Source organism: Sturnira hondurensis, unplaced genomic scaffold (assembly GCF_014824575.4).
Source record: "Sturnira hondurensis isolate 20B ecotype Veracruz unplaced genomic scaffold, ASM1482457v3 Scaffold0020237, whole genome shotgun sequence".
In the NCBI taxonomy this organism is placed as follows: domain Eukaryota; kingdom Metazoa; phylum Chordata; class Mammalia; order Chiroptera; family Phyllostomidae; genus Sturnira; species Sturnira hondurensis.
In genome coordinates this window covers 10,869,363-10,890,544 of record NW_028092868.1, presented here as the reverse complement: position 1 = coordinate 10,890,544, position 21,182 = coordinate 10,869,363, and the positions used below count along the sequence as shown (strand labels likewise).

At 41.7% G+C, this 21,182-nt stretch overlaps 2 protein-coding genes across 4 annotated transcripts in view; one reads left to right on the top strand and one right to left on the bottom strand.

Annotated features, from left to right (window-relative positions):
- Positions 1 to 15,632, bottom strand: part of SP140 (SP140 nuclear body protein) — a 118,900-nt gene extending 103,268 nt beyond the window's left edge. For 2 of the 3 annotated variants that reach the window (XM_037029326.1, XM_037029327.1), the window contains exons 1-8: positions 15,471 to 15,632; positions 14,812 to 14,940; positions 8,360 to 8,537; positions 7,261 to 7,429; positions 6,055 to 6,138; positions 5,085 to 5,234; positions 2,445 to 2,528; positions 207 to 329 (exon numbers count right to left, since the gene is read on the bottom strand). In XM_037029326.1, coding sequence (XP_036885221.1) covers positions 207 to 329; positions 2,445 to 2,528; positions 5,085 to 5,234; positions 6,055 to 6,138; positions 7,261 to 7,429; positions 8,360 to 8,537; positions 14,812 to 14,940; positions 15,471 to 15,610 — 1,057 coding nt within the window. In that variant the 5' untranslated portion in view covers positions 15,611 to 15,632. Of the gene's footprint in view, positions 1 to 206; positions 330 to 2,444; positions 2,529 to 5,084; positions 5,235 to 6,054; positions 6,139 to 7,260; positions 7,430 to 8,359; positions 8,538 to 12,301; positions 12,513 to 14,811; positions 14,941 to 15,470 lie in introns of those variants that run through there. The other variant, XM_037029329.1, reaches the window with a different exon arrangement.
- Positions 15,633 to 15,734: 102 nt separating this feature from the next.
- SP110 (SP110 nuclear body protein) overlaps positions 15,735 to 21,182 on the top strand; it is a 42,349-nt gene continuing 36,901 nt past the window's right edge. The window contains exons 1-3 of the mRNA XM_037029340.1: positions 15,735 to 15,891; positions 18,485 to 18,632; positions 20,113 to 20,281. Coding sequence (XP_036885235.1) covers positions 18,486 to 18,632; positions 20,113 to 20,281 — 316 coding nt within the window. The 5' untranslated portion in view covers positions 15,735 to 15,891; position 18,485. The remainder of the gene's footprint in view (positions 15,892 to 18,484; positions 18,633 to 20,112; positions 20,282 to 21,182) is intronic.

The following is a 21,182-nucleotide window of genomic DNA, read 5'->3' as shown; positions in this document are numbered from 1 at the left end:
AGTAGATATAAAAGGCATCCCCTTTCTTTATATATTTGTATGAGAATATGCATTTAGAAACATTTATGTGACTCCAGAGATTTTAGGACACACAGAATCTTTTGACAGTGGAGTGTGTTCACAATTTCATGCACTGGGAAACATCAGTCCTGAATTCAGCCACCTGAGATCCTGAAGCGCAGGACTGACAATCTCCCCTTTCTTACCTGGCTCATATGTCAGTGGGGAGCTCAAGGCTTCCTGAGGCTCTTTTCCATCACAAGTCATACAGCAGGCCTTGCTGTTCTCTTCAGAAAAGAGTGAAATCCCATGGACATCTGAATTTATGGCTAAACAGGAATCACCACAAAAAAAAAACAATAGGAAAACCAAGAAAGTCTGAGAAGCTGGAATGCCCCACTCTGCAAAACAGCCTGACCCGAAGGTTAACTTTGCTTCAGTAGGTTACCTTATGGACTGAGAAGGATTCACCCATCAAAGGAAATTTTCCTATTCTTACTCCTCATTCTCTTTCTACACCTTCCTTTCTCATTTCATTCCACACATTTTACCAATCTCTGCTTCTCCTGCTGGTATCTCTTGGAGTTTTTCTTTCTCTTGGTGTGTTTCTCTCTTCTCTGTTCCTACAAGTTTGTCTCTTGCTTTCTGTGATACTGCTCTTCCTCACCTACACTTTGTCTCTCAAGTGTTCTCTAACTTTCTAAAAAAAAAAAAAAAGCTTCTCCAAGACAGTCTATTTTAAATAGGATTTAACCAGAGTGGAGAGGGTAATTGGAGGGTAGTGGAACATGAAAACCATTCTGAAAAGGCATGTGAGGAGGCTCGGAAGTGAAAGAAAAAAATAACAATTAAAATCATTAGGAAAAAAGGTTTATTCTCTCTTGAATAGTGTAGGAGGCAGGTGATAAGCCTGGGGAAATAAGCAGGTGGCTCACGGAGGATGACCTCAGATGCCACTGAAAGAAACATTTCTTTAATCCCATCTATTAATAAGTGGGAAAATAATACAATCTTATTTTTATTTTCAAATGTCTCATGTAGTTGAAATGCAAATAACTCATATTATGGGAGCAAGATTAGAAAGAGGAGACGAGCAGATGGCTGGTGCTCTGAGAAGCATGACTGACATCTGGATTAGAGATTCGGGCTAGGAGACGTGACAGGAGGACCGGTGGGAAATACTCTGAAAGACAAATGACTATGTTAAGTGGGACACGGACATGCATCTGAGGGCAAGAGCCACCATGGATGACTCCTAAGTTTCCAACTTGAAAAACCACAGGATAATAGTGATTTCTCATGGAGAGAAGAGTACTGAGCAGGAATTAGGTCCAGAATGAGTAATGAAGATGCTGCTTTCAGGTCTGGACTTGCGTCGTTTAAGGCTCTCCAAAAATTCAAGTGTAGATCTCTGTCAGACCCCTTCTCCTCAGATCTGAGATAACCTGGGTGGAGATTCGGTCCTGGGAGTCATTCATATATCTAGGGAGAGCCTGTTGCAATCTGAGTATTTTGCAAGGGCCAGTTTGATAATTCAGGACAGTTCCATCTGAAACTTCACAGCTAATGTTGTCAACCCTTGTACCCAAAAATGCTTATAACCAGCTTTTATCTCACACCTACTGTGTCCCAGTCTATGCCTCTCTGCCCTTTATTCGCTTGCACTCAACCTATTTTCCATTCATTTGCCTTTAATTCTTTCTCTACATAGTTGCCTTGGTACCTCTCCCCAACTTACCCCATTTCTTAGTATTTACTTTCATCTCCATCTTTCCATTTCTAGATCGTTTTCTCTCAATTTTCATCTCTGATCATCGAAAGATTTTCTTAGCTTGTCTGTTCTTATGATGCGTCTTATACCTTCTCCCTTTCCATCTCTGTATCTCCAACTGTGTCTTGACCTTCTGTCTGCCAAGACTATTTTAACTTTTGTTTCTCCATGTGATTTTATCTTCCAGGTTCCCCTCTCTCATCCTCTCCAAAACTCTCCTCTTGGACTTTGACTATAGGGCCAACTGGCTGGCTGCACAATGAGGCTTTCCCACATGAAACTGGTATGTCCCATTATTTCAAAGGTATCCTAAATTGTTCTGGGAAATTAATTGAAAATTATTCCCATCCCAGCCTGGATGATAGGATTGTATGTTCCTTTTTTAAAAAAAAACTGGATCCATTCATGTAATTTTTCATATATTACTTTCTGTCTACCTTTTTCAATTTCTTTTTTTTTTTTGTATTTTTCATCAGTAGATACTCTGTCTACTCACAAGCTCAGATTCCTTTTTTCATGGCCTCTCTCACAGTTGTGGGCAGGTAAGGGCATGGGGTGGGGGGGAGAGTAGAGCTAGCCCAGGCCTAGGACAGAAGATTAAATGTCCCTTTTGCCTTCACAGGTCAAGAAAACAAAGATTTAATACAGACTTGATAGGTTAAATGATAGTTACCCTGTCCATCATGTGGCAATACGCTGGGTCTATCTTCTGTCCCTCTTACATTCTTCATGTGGACAGGTGAGTATTCCCAATACACTGTAGAAGGTGATCAGAAAATGACAGAAGTTGGTGATCAGAGAAGAGACCTCTGTTTACTCGAACACTCCACCAGAGGCCATACAGAGACTTGTTCCCCTTTTTCACTGAGATGTGCCTCACGTAATTGAAAACAGTTGCGTAACCAACCAACATCACAGTCAATATTTGGAACATTTCAAAGGGTAAGGAGGGTAGAAGAAAGTAAATAGAGGAGGGGTAAATGGTGATGGAAGGAGACTTGGCTTGGGGTGGTGAACACACAGTATAATAATCAGATGATGTGTTATAGAATTGGGCACCTGAACCTATATAATTTTTATTAACCAGTGTCACCCCAGTAAATTCAATTTTTAAAAAGGAAATAACTGAAACTGAAAAAAAGAAAAAAAAGGAGAAAGGACCCTATGTAATAGTAAAGGACTTGGCTTTGTCAAAAGAGTGGTCTGGTATTGTCCTGGTTCTTGGAGGTAACTTCTAAACATTTGACAATTCCCAAGTAATAGGAGTACCTTTATTTTTCATAGTGAGCTCCCTGGACCACAGCTGATAGTTTATGTCAATGAGATGATGCAGGTTGGAGCCAGCCACACTAGATAGGTTTTCTGTGTGGGCCACACACACTGGAAAGATTAACCAGGTGATGGGAGTTACAGACTAGAGATTCAATTCAACCACAATTCAGTCGGTCATACCAATAAAAACTCTGACCACCAAAGCTTGGGTGAGCTTCCTGAAGTGAAAATATGCGTGGAATATTGTTGGCAATACTCTGCATGCATTGCTACACATCAGTGTCAGGAGGGTAATACGTCATGAAATAAGGAAAGCTTTGAGGCTAGGACCCTTTAGAGGCTTCCCAGAGTATATGCCCTGTGCATCTTCGATTAATTTTAATGTATCTTTTTCCTATAATAAGTGTAACTGTAAATATTTTTAAAAAGATTTGAAACATTTCCACCATGCCAAAAAGTTCCCTTGTCCTTTGTGTTCCAGTCAGTTCCTACTGTAAGCAACTACTGTTTAGATTTCTATCACCATAATTAAGCTCTTCCTTTCGGATTCAGTACTTGTCTGTCCTGGGGCTCCTACATACAGGATTGCTCAGCATGTACTCTTGAGGCTGGCTTCTTTTGTTCAATGTAATGTTTGGGGGATTTGTCCATGTTACTACATACACCAGTAGTTCATTCCTTTTTATTGCTGATTGCTATTCTACTTTATAAGTATATTATAGTTTATTCATTTACTCTCCTGTTGATAAACATTGGTTCCAGGTTTTAGCTATTAAGAAAAAAGCTACTCTAAACATTTTTGTACAAATCTTTGTGTGCACAGACAATTTTATTTCTTACACTTAGGAGTGAGTTGGCTGAGCCATAAGTTAGATTAAGTTTATGACTCTGATCAACAGGTTTCCAAAGTGGTTATATCACTTTACATTCCTACCAACAAAATATATGAAAAAAGTTTTAATTGCTGCATATTCTCACCAACATATGGTATTTTTCAGTCTGTTTTACTTTACAGTTCTAGTGAGTGAATGGTAGTCCGTTGTGGGTTTAAATTTGCATTTCCCTGATGACTAATAGCATTGTATACTCTATGTGCTTGTTGATAATTTCTATCTTCTGCGAGAAATGTCCACTCAAGTCTTTTGTCCATTTTTTGAATTTGTGGTGTGATTTTTTAGTATTTGTTCATAGGAGTTATTTACACATTCTGGGTAAAGCCTTTTGTCAGCTATATGTATTATACATATTTTCTTCCAGTATCTCAATTTGCCTGTCTTTTTCTCAATGATATCTTTGGATGGCAGAAGTTCGTAGTTTTGATGAAGTCCAATGTATCAAGTTTTTATTTTGTGACTCAGGTATTTTTGTGTCCTACATAACAAATTTTTGCCTGCCTAAATTGCAAAGAGAGTCTCCTGTGCTTTCTTCTAGAAGCTTTGTAGTTTTAGCCTTGACTTTTAGCTTTGTGACCCAACACAAATTATCTTTTATGAATGATGTGAAAGAGGAAGGGAAGAAGGAAGAGGAGGGAAGCTTAATTTCTTCACGTTTGCTCTATCTCTTTTCAGCCTTTTTACAGCTTGTTTTACTTCTTTCTGTTACTCACAGTTCTAATTCTCCTCTGGCTCCCACAGCTGCCTCTGCCCAAGGAACTATTTGTGCACCCTTCATTCTGAGGGCTTCTCTCTCCTTGGCCACTCCGCTCTGTGTTTTTGCCTCTACCTTCCCCAGGGAGACCTCCAACTCCTTCCCCTTTGTCTTTAGTCTTTCCCTTCCAGTTCTCTGTCTGTTATTTGAGCATCCTACCCTCTCTGTCTCTTTGTGGGTTTTCCCGCTCTCTCTTTTGCCAATAAACTAGGGACCCTTTTTTGGTAAATATATGTCTCTTACCTCAGGCCCTGGTCTACTCTTCTGCCCTATTTTAGGCTTCTTGGGACTTCATTTATGAATTACAACCATGTGACACACCCCTTAACCCCTTCTCATATGTGCTAGAGTCACTCCGAGTCATCAGGCAATTTTTAGACTGAGTCAACCATACCTGCTTGTTGAGATTCTTGGGCAGATTCATTTGTCATTTTCTGGGTTTGTATTGAAATATTTGGGTCAAAAGATGGTTCTTCTTTCTTTGTATTCATCTGCTGCCCATTACTAAGATACTGTTGAATTCCAGCTCCAGGTAGGGTGGCATCTGAATCACATTAAGAATATTGAAAAATTTGCTTTCTCCTTCCTTACGATACACCTCTTTCACTCTTTACTAGTGTCTACTACTAATCCTCCACTATCCTATTCTAATTTCCCCTACCCTAGTAGTAAATGGATCTCTAAGCATATTTTTATATACTTTGTACCTTTTAATGTATACTTTATACTTTTTAGGGTTGATCGGTGTAAAGTGCTGATCTTATGCCTAGTGGGGCATAAAAGTAGGTGCTGTTACTATCGTCACTGTTAAAATTATCACTGTTCTTTATTCTCTTCTTCCCCTTTTACTCCTTTTTCCCCTCTCTCCTTTTCTGCACAGCACCACTCCTTCTACATTCTCTTCCACACACAACTACTACTCACTCACTTCCTCTCTTTTCACATATTATGAGTAATATTTACAACATTTCTTTCTTTAGATATACCAAAGTCTTCCTTTTTGGAGATCCTTTGTTACAAAGGACCAAACTCTTACTCCTTCACCGAGCCAGGGAATTCCTAACTCATACATACTACGGCCAATTCTCTCCTTAGTTCTTTCTGCCTTATGGTCTCAGCAAGATCTTCTCTCCTGGGTGTATGTCCCCACTTCTCAGGTGTTACATCTGTCTGAGATATTCTTGGGTTTCCTATCTGGTTGGTTAATTGGGAACCCATGCAACTCACCACTGCTCTGGTTTTCCATCTCCTCCTGCATCTCTTCCCCAGGGTACACTCTCCACTCAGGAGGCTCGGTCCCCTGATCTGTGATCACCTTTTGCCTTAGTAGATGAGAAAACAAGTTTCTATCAAGTCCTAATTACCTTGTACACAGATGTGTTGAGAGTTGAGCATCTCCCTTGTGTCTTCCTCATCAATAGCTTGGTGACTGAAGTACTCAAGAATCACTGAGAAGAGGAAGGAAAAGACAATTAGAGGTTTCAGGCAGTGACCAGGAGCTGCATCTCACAATTACACATCCAGATACATTCTGGACTCCAACAGTTCAGAGGGAAAACTTCCAGCCCTCAGGAAATCCTGGGTTTTGGGGGGTCTCACATGACCTGTGACTTGATGTTTTCCTGGAACCCTATAACTGTCCCACACAGAGATGCACCTCTCGAGGTTTAAAAACGATGGACAAGTGGACAAGTTGTAAATCATGGTTGAATCCCTTCAAAATGATCAGAGAACAGTGAAAGCCAATTTACAATAAATAATATATGTGGAATGTGTTTTGTAAATTCTACACACAACAGGAATAGAGAAGAAGTGCAGAGGTCTGACTTCTTCAGCAGAAAGGTCATGTTTATAGAGAAATAGATCAAGATACGGCTTTCACAAACCAACACATCCCATTCTTTACACTGACTCCTTTTACTTGTTCTCTGTTTAAAAATCTTTAATGATGCTTTATCTCCCAAGTAATAAACTTCAAGTTCCTTGGCAAAGAGTGCCGGACTGTCAGAAATTCCTTCCTACTTCCCTCTTCAGAATTAGCTCCTTGGCAGTCTCACCCACACTCTCTTTCTTGGCCACAGAATGCTTATTCCCCTCGTTTGGCCTTCTGCAGCTTTGCTGGCTGCTCCTCCCTCGTGTTTGGGTATGTGCTGACAGTCTCTTCTGACTCTTCATTATGCATTTGGAAAAGTAAGCTGGCACAGAACTTCACTTAATGATAAACTTTCTAATACAAGGAAATATTTTCATTTTTGAACATTTCTGCAAATATGAAAGAGGGCTTTCTTCTTTGCCACAAAAGAGCATAACTCAAATCTTCCTCTCCCCCCCCCAAAAAAAAGTAGAAATGCAAATATTATGGTTCTTAGCACCAAATTCAGGTCCCGCTTGAAGAATCGGTTATGGGCTTTGTTAATCTCAGGTCATGCACACCGTCTTATCTCATGCCTACCATGTAGCAGTCACCAAAGATAACCATGAAATATTAATGAATGAATGAATGAATGAATGAATGAACCAGTGAATGAAATGAACTTGAATCCCTAAATGTCATGGAAAGCTATAATTACCATTTTGGAAGCTGCTGAAAATCTCAAGTAAAGCAGGATAGGCCTCCAGGTTAACCTTGCTGAACAAGACCTCCAGAACTGTCTTGTCAAATCTCTTCTCCAGTTCACTGAGAACTTTATATGCCACTGCCTGCACGGGGACCAGATTTCTACAAGCTTCTTGAAAATGCTTAAAAAGACGGAAAGGACAACTTTGTATATATGCATTTATGAGTCATAGAATATTCAGATTGCAAATAAACCATTTGTTCTCTTAAAAAATGTTACAGTATTACATATATTTAGATGACCACTTAAATCTTCTCCACCAGAAAAATAGACTTATTTTGTGAACCTTACTTTTTGACAATGATGTACACTTCAGAGAGCAACTTTGAAGAATAAAAGTGGGTTCAAAGTTGCGTACGATGTGGGGTTCTAGGAGTCTGCCCAAGAGGCTTCGGGAGTCGTTTGACTAGTAATAAGTGGCCATTTCAGTGACTAGACAATACCCTGCTGCCCTCCACCCAGGACTGATCTGGCCTGGAGTCCCAGGAAACCAGACAACCACTCTCCCCTGCTATATACCTGGCCAAAGGACAATGAAAGTTCACAAATAAAGAGAAGACTTGTCCTCAATACCCTTAGGAAGACCTACCGCTAAGCTTTAGCTACACTACAGGGCTCCAGAGTTGTCTAAAGAACAAGAAACAATTTGGAAAGAAGGCAGTAAGCATCTGCTTTCAAATTTATCCTAATGTGACACAACTTCCCTGTGAGTTTCAATAATCTCAGATTCGAGTGTATAAAATGAGAGGGCTTTGTAGTGAAATGTTACCAAACTCACTTATTTGCATTAATTATAGTTATCTGTGCCAAACTGTATGGCTATACCTAATGTGGTCTGTATCTCTGGAGCGTTCCCACTTCCAGCCCTGCCACATCCCCATCCCCACGTCCCTCCACCAATATCTACCACAGAAAGAGGAATGCTTTCTGTGGCTCTGCTTCTCCTGTCACCTTCTCAGGTATAGGACAGTGGAGGTCCACACTCTGCACCCTGACGTTTGCAATAATACAATGAGGGACTCCATACCAGGAGGGGAGTCTCCTCACTTACTTCAAACATCTCTTCAGGGAGAAAGCCTCGGTCTCGTAGGCCCATGAAAAGGGGAAATGGCTTCGTTATTGCACTTGCAATCTCCACCTTATTTTCTTTGAAGAACCTGAAAATGAACTCGTAGAGAAACTGCTCCTCCACATTCTGCTCCCCTGGGTTTTGGTGGCCAGTGGACATCCTGAAAAACAAAGACATGATGTGAATGTAGGCACTGGGTTTCTAAGAGGCTTGTAGGAGCTGGAAGACTTTATACATGAAAAATAGTCCACAGAGGACCAACACATGTAAAATAGTGTTCTTGTGGAGAGACCAGAAGAAATGGAATTCATTTACTTAGAGAATAATCAAGGGTGCAATAGAAGAAAACACTGAGCTTAAGAAAGACTTGTACAAAGAAGTGAAAGAGTTCACCCTGTGCTAATCAAAACGATTGTAAAAACTATCGGCCTAAACCCTCTAGGGAATATACTGAATTTTTAAATGTTATAATCTTTATAGGAATTGATATGATATTGTGATGGTTCATATCACAATATCATATGAATCATGATATTATTCATATCAATGTTCATATCATATTCAATATGATATGTTTAGGGACAAGAGGGTGTTTAGAGACAAGACTAACATTTAACTTGGTAATCTTCAAGTAAGCAGTTTGCTCTCTATAATGAGGGTAGGCCTCATTCAGTCAGTTGAAACCATGAATAAAACCAAAAGACCAGACTCCAAGAATAAGAAGAAATCTTTCACTAAACTGTTTTCAGATTGAATACACCATCAGCTATTTGGTCTCCAGCCTACTGACCCACACTGCAGATTACTACCTCATTAAAGTACATGAAAATGGGAAAACTGTACTTGAACAATAATTAAATAAATAAATTTTTTAAAAGGAGGGTGGGCAGGGCTGGGAATATAAGACAGAAAACTGCACTTGAACAATAATTGAATAAATAAATTTTTTTAAAAGTACATGAAAATGAAATTGATAAACTAAAAGGAAAACTAGATAAATCCACTACTGTTGCTGAAGAATTTGCAGAAGGAGTAAAGACAGGGGATATATAAAAAATGAGTCATTTTAATAAAGCCACTAAAAGTATTGACATGAAAGTTGAGGCATGAGAAAAGACTTCATTCTTGTTTTAAGAAGTCTGGAAACTTAAATGTTTTTGAATTTTCCAGTCCTTTTCAAAGCCAAGATATACATCAAGACTTCCATATAAACCTCTGGTTACCCTCACAAGGGTGCACACACACACACCTGACATTCATTATGCAGGCCACTGGAGGTGGGGCCCATCTTCTGGACATCCTGATATCCATCATTTATCCTAACATCTGATTGATAACAGCTCAGAGTCCAGGGTTGAACCAATCCAAGAACTAAGAATGCAGGACTGATAATTCTCAAGAACATACTTTTTACTCTAATAACTTTAAACTTTTCTTCTTCTCTGGAACACCTCTAGATTTTTCCCTATTATTTCCAGTTTGCAAACTCCAAGATTCCTGAAGAAATATTTATATTTATTTCTAGCCAAACCCTCCGGGGGGAGGGGTTGGTATTGTTTAACAACTTCATTACCCCTCTTTTAGTAGTTGACAGATCAAGCAATCAGAAGGTCAGTAAAAACACAGTTGACCTGAACAGCACCATCAACCAAAATTTGATCTAATTGACATTTATAGTATTCTCCTTTCAACGTGAACAAAGTACACATACCCCTTGAGCTCACGGGGTATATTGCCAAAACGGGCCATATTCTAGACTATTAAACAGATCCCAACAAATTTAAAAGGAGAGAAATCATCCTGGCTTGGCCAAAAACTCCATTACATTTTGTTCTGTATGTTGGTTCTAGTAGTGCTTAGTGGTCTTTAACTTCATTCAAAACAATTTTGTTAGATTATATTGTGACAGCTGTCATACCAGTGTGCACTTGAAAAAACATCACAATTGGTGAATTTTCGTGCAGCCATTTTAATATTGAAGATGTAAGAAAACATGCATCATTTTCAGAGTATTATGTTTTATTACTTCAAGGAAGTAATATCTGCAATTGAAACACACAAAAATATTTGTACAGTGTATGGAGAAGGTACTGTAACTGGCTGAACATGTCAAAAGTGGTTTGTAAAGGTTCTTGGTACTATTGACATTTTCACCAAATAATTCTTTGCTGTGGGGCTGTCTTATGCATTGTAAGATGTTTAGCAGAACCGCTGGCCTCTACCCACTAGAAGCCAATTGCAGGAGATAGACAACATACTCAAAATATCCAAATCACTAAAGTTATTGGTGAAAATAAAAAATGTGTCTTTTATTTTATGGGAAAAACATAACAGACTTTTTGGCCAGCCCAATAAAAAATATGTTCTCATATGATAATAGAATTAAAGTAGAAATAAGAGAAAAATGGCTATAAAATCTCCAAGTGCTTGGGAATTAAACAACACACTGCTAAGATCAAAGAAGAATTCTCAAGAGAAACTTAAAAATACATTTAACTAAATAAGAAAACACAGCTTATCAAATATATAGGATGCAGCAAAAGATGTGCTTAGAGAAAAATGTATAGCATTAAAATGCATCTATTAGAAAAGAAGCAAGATTTAAATCAATAATCTAAGTTACCACCTAAGAGAACAAGAGAAAAAAGAGAAAGCAGCTTAGTGCAAGCAGTAGAAAAGAAATCATACAAGTTAGACCAGAACTTGATAAAATTGAAAATAGGAAAAGATTAGAAAAAATAAATGAAGCCAAAGGTGATTTTTTAAAAAAATCAATAAAGTTGACAAACTTTTCATCAGGCTAACAAAGAAAAAAGGGAGAAGACAAATTACAAACATCAGAAACAAAAAAAAATTCACTATTCATCCCACAGACATTGAAAGAATAATAAAGAAACAATACTATGGACAACAGTATGCCTACAAATCTGATTTTTAAAAAAAGAAATGGACAAATTTCTTGAATCATGCAAACTACCAAAACTCAACAAGGAAAAATAGAACCTCTGAAAAGGCCTGTATCTGTTAAAGGAATTGAATCAATAATTATTAGCCCCTCCCTAAAAGAAAGCACCAGGCCCAGATGGTATCACTAGTTAAGTAGACTAAAGCATTCCAACTATGGTCTCTTCCAGAAAACAGAAGCAGGGGCATCACCTTGTAACCTTGTAACTCATTCTGTGAGGGCAGCATTACCCCACCCTCACAGTGGCCTTCTTGGTACCCAGCTAGTGCCAGAATTAGCCCCAGCTCAGAGTCCAGGATTGCACACTGTTTTAATTTTTACCAACAAGAATATATGGGTGTATTTATTTTGCATTTTTTCAATTATATTTTTTCTTTTTTATCTTGCATTTTTAAAAGACAATTTACATCTTTCTCTAACCAGATGGGTATCACGTCCCAGAGAAAGGAAAGCAATGCTCACTCCCCACACTGTCATACAACCTTCGTGGGGCCCCACCTATTTTCACTTCCTCCTATCCAGTGTCGGAGGCACTGAACTGACTCTCAGACTTTGAATAAAACCAGTTCCCAGCCTACTGGGAAACTAGAAAAAGTTTGACAATAGTCAGGCATTTGATTTGGATGTTAGTTTTTCTAAAAAGACCTTTTCTAGAGAGAGTTGTCTTTGGGTGGGGATAGAGGAGGCATGCGGGGAATGAGAGGGTTCAAGGTTGTGAGGAATCACTGAGCTCTGCAGCGAGGCCCACCTGCACGGCTATTGAATGGAAGCATGGTGGTGTGGCTCCTGTGGCCTTAATTCCCCCATTTTAATTTTAAAAACTTGACACGCTCCTTATTTACTTATTTGCAATCTCAGTCTCTTGCACACCTGGGGAGTGAGGCTGGGTAGACAGAAAGAACAAGGGTAGATTACGACCTTACCAGAGATGAAGGACAGCAGAGAAAGCCAGGACTGACCTGTGGTTGAGATCATTGCCTCCACCTGCCATCTTCTACTGCTGGTCCCCTGTGGCCATGGAACTGGACTAGAACCTCCCTTGGTCAGGCAGGCTGACGCTGTCTCTCTGCCTTCTTCCTTCCCAGAGCTCTAATGAGGACGAGGATGGCTGCCCATTGAAGGATCCTTCAGGCGCGGCACCCACAGGGTGAAAAAAAAGTGAAATGGCTGATCACTGTGACGTGTATGTCCCTCCTCCAATCCTCAAGGCAGTTCTCGGCCCCAGGAGGAGGAGCAAGGCCAGATCGAGGCGGAAGATGGGGCCACTCGTTCACACAAAGGAAATTTGGCGGGCAAATCTAATTAACTCAAAGGAATGAGAGTTGATTTGAGGTGAGGCGGTACCGTTGTATGGGCATTAAGTGGGTTTCACTTTTGTCCTTCCCCTCGCTGAGGTGGGTGAAAGGAACATGAAACATTTCAGATCCTCTCTCAGGCCCAGGGGCTGGCCGGGCACCATGGCAAGCTTCAGACTGGACGAGGTTGGCCCAGTGCGCAGACCTGGGCCTGAGGACAGCCCAAACATTCAGCCTTGTGAAGTGGGGAAGATGCTCTTCAAGTTCTGGAAGGCAGCCAGAGTTAAGAGAGAACTCTCTCAACTCCTGCAAGCAGAGGGGAGCACCAGGTTTGGGCACAGAAGCCTGGTGTGGAATTCTAAGACTTCTTGAATATTGTGAGCACTTTCAAAATGCAGCCAGAGTTACTAGGAAAAATCTGAGCTTCAGCTAGTCACTGAAATCTTGAGGAGAGCTACAGGCTTCTCATCAGATGGGAGAAGGTTTAGAACTGAGATTACCTTGGCCTTAAACGTCAAGGTGATGCTAGTTAATTAACCAGTGTGTCACACTTATGTTTGTACATAATTTTTTCACTTATACCCAGACCTCATTCTGTAAAGCATTTGAAGCAATGTATAAAATACCCTGTATCAACATAAAGTTGAAAGATAAAGAAATGGGAACAAAATGCAAATAAAATAAATACCAGAAACCAGAGGATAAAAATCCAGGCAGGACAATGGGTCACAGACAGAAGTGAAGAGGAACCAGGGTATCTGTAGAACCCAGGGCCTCGGTCACATCAGGGACCAGGAAGTGAAGCAATCCCACTTCTTCTGGCTCACTATAAATGTGTTCAAGATTTTGCATATATGTGTTTGCAAAATATAGAAGGCAGGGATTCCTACCCCCTCTGCCAACTTTTGCTCTTTCTTCTCTGCCAAAAGATTCCAGGACAGCGGGCAAGGTCTATGTGCCCACCAGCGCTGTACAAACATGCCTTCCTCTCTCTCTCTCTCTCTCTCTCTCTCTCTCCTTCCCTCCCATGCCCCACCCCTCTCCCTCCTTCTCTCCTTCTCTCCCTATCTTCTGACCTTGTAGGGCAGAGAAACTGGTAAGCTGAGCCTCTGATAGGTACCACCGTCTCTGGTTCTCAGCCTCTATGGGCCACGGTGGCCCAGACTACATCAGCCACCCTGGTGTCCTCCTTTCTCCTCTCTCTCTGCCCTTGGCAGCAGGCCAACCCCAGGCCACCACTGAGCTGGGCAGTGACATAAACATGCCAGTTTCTTTTGCTTCTAAGCATAAAGTCTTTGGTGCTCCTCCGTTGACTGGTGGTGAGATGGGGCTTGAAGGGGTGTTGCTTTCAAGTTTATCAGAAAGCCCTACTTTGCAGTAACATGCATTAGCCCAGATGACAAGGAGCTGGAATTTTAGGTTCTATTTTCCACTCTTGTTTTTCTCTACATTCACCAGAGAATGAGTTGTCTTTTCCTTGCATGGGACCCGTCGGGTAAGAAAACGCTGGCCTGCCTCCTTCCTCTGTCTCCCTCCCAGATTTAGGCCAACTGGGTGATAATCTCTGAAGGCAAGCTGATGTTTTCTACCTGAAGGATTTCTCTCCATTGTGTCTATATGCCAATATCTGACACTTGGAACCAGGGAGTGAATTGCAGAGTCCTGACCACAATCCGGTGTTACAAGTTATTTCGCGAGCTTGCCCTTGCTTACTAAAGTCTAGGAAACCCCCATCTTAGAATGCTCATGGGGTGCTCACAACTATTATGTCCAATTAGGTCAGACAACCAGTCCCAGATTGGCCGCATTTCTGTGAAGATCTGTTACCTAGAATTCCTCTCTGGTACCAATTTTTTAATCAGTTGAGGTTTTGAGGTACAAGTAACTTCATGGACTCTGGCTAACTCAGCAGAACATCAATTTCTTGGAAGTATATTCATTAGCTCACAGAATTTATGAGAAAGCTGGAGAACTGAGATAAGAAAATAGGCTGTTAGGACAGTAAGATCTCCAGCCCAGGTCCCCCACAGCCTCAGGTTCATGGTGTGTGGCCATTGATTTGGCAAAGGTATTCTCTCCAGTCTGATTAGAAAGGAGAATCAGAAAGTTTTTATTCTCACATGACAGATCAGAGTACTCATATACAGTTTCGTTTAGGAGTAATGTTAACTCACCTGCCCCTTGTCATAACACAGTTCAAAGATACCTGGATCACTCGGCCACCCCATAGACCACCAGACTGATTGATTACATTGACAGCACTGTGATGCTCAGACCGAATGGGCAAGAGGTGGCCAGCACACCTGCTAAAGTGTGGTAAATTACTGACTTGCAGCAACTGAAATAAATCTCAACAGTATTGTAACAAGCAAAGGAAGCTGTAAATCAAACAGCACACACTGTATGTTTCCACTGACATAAAACTTTAACACAGACAGATGCTGCAGTGACAGAAAGCAGAGCAGGGTTGCCTGATGCTGGGGCTGCAGGGGAGACACCTGCATAGGGCACCTTTCTCCAGGGGAAATGGAATGGTCTCTGCCTTAACTGTGGCTCCACACTCTCCCCATCCCACGGGCCTGCCTAGCTCCCAGCCATTTTCCAGCCCAGAGGGCTGCCTACTTCTGGGTAACTTCAGTTTATGTTCAGGTTCCTTTTATTTCAATTTTCTTGGGTAATGATTTTATCCTGACAAATTATAGGCATTTCTGAGCCACCTCGCTTTCCCTTTAATTGCTTGTTAATTTTTTAACTCTGGCAGTTTTCTAGTATATGTATTCTGTGGTGTAGCCATCACCAGCACCACAATGCAGCTGTAGAACATGTTCATCACCCCAAAAAGTACAGAATGACATCATGGGAAATAGAGGTAGGCAAGGAAGCCAACCCCTGGCGGCTTCTCAGCTCCCCTGGACCCTGGGACTGGACCCTTACACCTCTTCCCCTCTGTAACCCCTCCCGGGACTGGTCCATCACAGTCCACTAGGTAATCTCCCAAGTTTCCGCAAAGGGGCGGGAGTGGAGCAAAGCTGCCGGCACAGCCTTCAGCTTCCTGCAACGGTCTGCTCAAAATAGTTTCACTTTTCTTTCCTCTGAAGCCAGGCCTTCGCTGCTGCGTGCCCCGAACACAGACTTCCTGCCTCACCCACGGTTTCTCCCCGCCTGCCTTCCTTTTCCCCAGGCCTTCAGGAGCGACCCGGGCTGGCCTCCGTACCTGCGAAGGGGAAGGAGCAGGTGGAGAACTCAGCATCCAGGTAGGTTTCGACTTGGCTCTTTTGTTCATTTTTGGCAATTGGACTTTTGTTCATCATTTCCTGGCAGCAGCGGCAGGGTGGAACCCAACTGTTTAAACTGTGAGGCCCACTCCATCGTAAGGTCGTGTCTTCCGAAGAGACAGGGGGCATGTGGGATTTAATAGGAGACTGCTAAACAGAGGGAGAGACCTAGGCAGGAAGTGCACACACAGCTCAGCTCTTTTTTTTTCCTGAATTCTTGTTTGTCTGTGTGTATGGGACAAGATTTGCTCTCCACCCTCCTCATCCATGATCCTGCCCATCATCTGTGTTCCCTCCCTCCCCAGACAGCAACTCATTCATTATCCACTGTGCAAGTGACTAGGGGGTAGTTGGGAAGCTGGTGGAAAAGAGAAAATAAGGGGAGTACACTTAATCCCCTCGGGATTGTATTGTAAAGTGTTTATGTTTTTTTTTCTTTAAGCATATGCATAATTATTTCCCTGAAATAAATTCCTGGAAGTGGAACTTGGAACTTAAGGGAAGAAATATTTGAGACCATTTAACCGTGATCACTAAACTAGCCTCCAGAAAGTTTAGAATGTTTAGAATATTTGCATGTCCACCAGGAGAGTCTGTGACTATTGCTGTTCTTTTCTGTCGTGGTTGATTTGATAGGCAAACATGTTATTAAGTTGTTGTCATTTGCAGTTTCAACTACTAGTGAGTTGCCATGTTTATTTTATTTTATGTATTGCACATTTGGCCTAATTGCCTGTTTATGTCTTTTGCTAAGACCCCTTTATGCCATAAAAATATGAACACTGGTATATGAGACGTGGTGTCAGGTGTTAGTCAGAAACTGGGCTCTGATCAGATGGGCTCTCCTTTGTCACCGAATACCTTGGGCAGGTTGCTTAACCTCTCTGTGCTTCATGCCTGGGAATCATGACAGATAAGGAGTGAGGAACGTGCATCCATCAGGGAGGTCACTTTGTAAGTTGTATAAATGTCTAACCACTGTGCTGGAACCACAGACTAATATAATACTGAATGTCAGCTATAACAGAAAAAAGTTTTTAATTTGTGTTAAAAAATAAGGAATCAGGCAGGTGTTCTGTTCCGAATGTTGTTGTATAATTTGTCATTCTAAATGTAACCCCAGGGCCTCTTCCTGTTCTTAGCCTGAATTCATTCGGCCTTTATCTGGCTCTGTGCTCTTTGCAATAACTTTCCCTCATGCATGTCATGGATGGTAGATTTTTCTCCCACCTGTTCTGTATTTTTCAGTATTTCTTCAGAATTATAGACCCCTGATGGCATCTTTTCTTGTTTTCCAGTACTGTTCTGGATTTTTCTTTTTTATAATATATGGTTTTTTTTCTGTCAAACTTAAAGAATTTGAGACTGAGGAAAGAGAGAGACAGGGGTGCTTGGTCTGCCACTGGGATTAAACCCCTGGAAATAGTCACTAATTACTGCTCCATTTTCTCTTCCACACAAAATAAAGTTGGAAAAATGGGATCTGTGTTTGATTTTTTAAAATATCTCTAGGTGAATGAATATTTTGTTAATGCCTCCCTTTTCTCAACAATTTGTCAAGAATGTCCGCTGTAAATTTTCTGCCTACTAAACTTAATATTTTCTCATGACCTATAAATAGTGAATTTTATAAAGTGGCATTGACATAGGAAAAGGCATATGTCTGTTCTGAGATATGAAATCAATACATTAATCAGTTAATCATCTTTTATATTCTTTGTATTTATATATGTTTAGCCTATTTGTTTTGAAGATTGTGGGTGGTTTATTTATTGATTGATATTTTTAGAGAAAGAAGGAGAGAGAGAGAAATACTGATTTGTTGTTTCACTTGTTTATGCATTCCTTGGTTGATACTTGTATGGGCCCTGACTGGGGATTGAACCTGCAACCTTGGCGTATCAGGACAGCGCTCTAACTAACTGAGCTGCCAAGCCAGGGCCTGTGGGTGGTTATTAAATTGGCTAAGCACTATCAAGTTGCCATATTTCTGCTTGTTTGGGAGCAATCCTTTTTACAGTGGCATTGCTTATGTGTGCCTTAAGCTGCAGTCCAGGAAATCTTAACTCAGCTCAGTGTTATCACAGACCACAGGACTTATGACTGTGAGCCAGAAACCAGAAAGTCTGGATTTATTCACCTGTACCACGTCCAGGCTGCACAACTTACGGCCAGTTATTAAACCTCTCCATGACTCAGTTTCCTCCATGATAAAAAGGGGTGAAAAGCATAGTAGCCATCTTACCAGGGTTTTGTGAAGATCAAATAAGTCACTGCATGTGAAACTCTCAGAACAAACTCAAAATCTGGCACAACAGGAACACTCAATAAATATTAGCTATTTTTAATAATACCTGCCTGATGTTTAACCAGCAGCCCCTTTGGGTTTGGGGTCACATTCATTGCTTACTTTAGTGCCCATTGTTGCTGGGTGTTGTCATTGCTTCCAATACCCATGAGCCTTTGAGGCAGATGTTGCTTTGGGGACTGCTCAGGGAGGCCTTTGGGACCAGACCGCCCACTGGATACACAACGTCTTTGCTCCTCTTTTTCTCTCGGGCCCCTTCCATAGGATGTTCACCATGACCCGAGAATTAAAAAATGCTCTTCGTGAGCACTTCATACATCAGAAGTTGGAGATCTCCTACGCCATATTCAAGCCATTTCCCTTCTTCGAAGGCCTTCGAGACAAGTCCTTCATCACCGACAAAATGTACATGGTGAGTCACGTGGACTGCCTACTGTGGCAGCCCAGTCTTCACCGACAATGCCTGATTATTGAGGTCTCCAACCAAAACCCCCAAGGCTTCCAGAGGTTAAAAGGCCTCAAACCAGGTAACTAAAAAAGAGTCTTCTCACAGTTCTGGAGGCCAGAAGTCCAAAAGTAAGGTGTTAGCAGAGTTGATTTCTTCTAGAGATTCTGGGAGAATCTGTTCCCTGACATTCTTCTGGTCATACCAGCAGCCTTTGATACTCTTGACTTACAGAAACATCTGTCTAATCCCTGCTTCTGTCTCTAAATCACTGTAATTTGTGTGTCTTCTCCCTTTCTCTCTCTTCTAAGGACACTTGTCATTGTGATTTAGGGCCCACCCTAATCCAAAATGATCTCATTTCAAGATACTGAACTTACGTCAGCAACAACCTTTTTTCCGAAGATCACATTCACAGGTTTCAAGTGGACGTATCTTCGGAGGGGAAGGGACCCCATTTAACCCACGAGTGGCACCGTTCTAATTCCTGAGAGCATGTCATCCATAGTCCATTCTGACGCGGAAAAAGGCAGGCAGGAGGAGATATGACTGTGTGTACAAAAATGACACTCTTTTCATGTAATTTGGATTTGGGAAAGCATTTCCTGAGCCTAGGGAAGTGTTAGTGGTGGCAGAACCATCTTACCGGCTTGGCCTGGTGGGCTGCAAGCCCGCTACAGGTCACAGCCTGGATGTCACCCGCCAGCGAGGCTTCCCTGACCCACACTCACCTAATTAAGACCCCCCTCATTATTCTCTCTCATAGAAATCTATTATTTCCCTTAATAAAACTTCTATTGACAATAATTGGGTACTTATTTAATTTGTGTTTATTATTTAATGCCTACCTGCTCTGCCCGGCAGTGCCCCCTCCTCAATAAGGGTAGCAGCACATTCTTCTTCTCCATTGCTTGGTACCCAAGGCCTAGCCGAGGAGGTACTCCATAAGCATTTTGCAATCAATTCTCTCCTGCCATGCTTCTCATTTTAGCCATCCTCTCACCAAGAAAAGTCCCCTGGGTGGTTTCCTTATGGCTGGAACCCCTTCAACAGAACTGCCAGTGGAGACCGACCGTTACATTACATGTCAGTGTCCTGCCCAGAGCCTTAGAGAATCCATTACACCATCCCAGCCTCTGACTCTGCTTTCCTTTCTTAAAATTTCCCTCTTCCTTCAAATGCACCTAAAATAAGGTTCACAAAACAGACTTATTTTAAAGAAGACTGAATTACGTATTCCTATGATGAGCTATCAAAATACATGCAAAGTTTCCAAAGTAAACATGGGGAACTGTAATTTCTCTGCAACTTGACTGTACCTTTTGCATTAAATTCCTTCTTAAAAGAGCAAAATAGCTCTCTCACGACTTGGAAGACCACAAATGCATAATCAGCCTCCATTTGATTTTATAGTCAGTTACAACAGAATGTGATTGCACTTCTTCAGGAGTCTCTGGAGGCCTGTAGAAATATGGTGCCCGTGTCCAAAGTGGTGCACAACATCCTCACCAAACTGGAGGACGCGTTTCAGCCGTCGCTTCTGGAGATGCTGTTCAGCCAGATCAACCTGCGTGAATACCCCAACCTGAAGGCAGTTCTCAACAGCTTCAGAAGTGGTACGAGGCTCCTCGAATCCCTCTGGGGCTAGAGAGGCACGAGGGGAGCTGCTCTGCTGAAAGTCTGGGCTGTTTCCCAGCCCCCTGGAAGATGCGCTTGACTTGCCCGCTTTCTCCTTGAGGGGGGGGGGTGGGCCATTCTCAGCCACGGGCCGGGCAGGCAAGACTGGCCTCTGGCCCTGGCTCTCTCAGATGACTTTCTAGAGGACAGAGGACACAAATCTCTCTGTCTTACCTATTCTATGAATTTGGGGGAGATTGTACAGTTTAGCCTACGGGGCAGTCTCTAGGGAATGCATAATGTGACAGAAATGCGAAGTTACAGAGACCCTTTCTGACAGAAGGACAAGGAGAGCCAGAGAGGAAGAGCAGTGGGCATGGGATGGATCATAATGAGTATCTTTTTTGTTGGGGTTTTTTTTTTTTTGAGTGCTTGGTATGTACCAGGCATTATCCCAGACACTTTATATAATTATCTAATACGGTATTTAAAACAATCCTCATTATCCCCACGTGACACATAAGGAAATTAAAGCTCAGAGTGAATTTCCTAAGTTGTTTGTCTGTTAAGAGCAGAGCCAGAAGTCCTGCTTGGATCTCCTAAGCCCAGGGCCTGAGATTTTAATCACTGCTCTGAAGAGGGCAGCTGGAAGGCAGAGCGTGATGAGGAAGGAAGGGAATTGCAGACAGGGAGGGTGGGAGAAGGAAGTGGAGCCGGAAGCACACTTAAGGGAGAAAGAACTGAACAAATAAAGGAGTAGAAGGAAAAGCAACAGTAGAGCTGGGGGGGAGGAAGTGAGAGGAGCAGATGGTAAAACCATTTTACATCTGAGGGAAGACACGTGGTTCCCTTCTCCGAGGATGGCAGGGGAAAGACCAGCAAATACTCCTGTTGACAGCT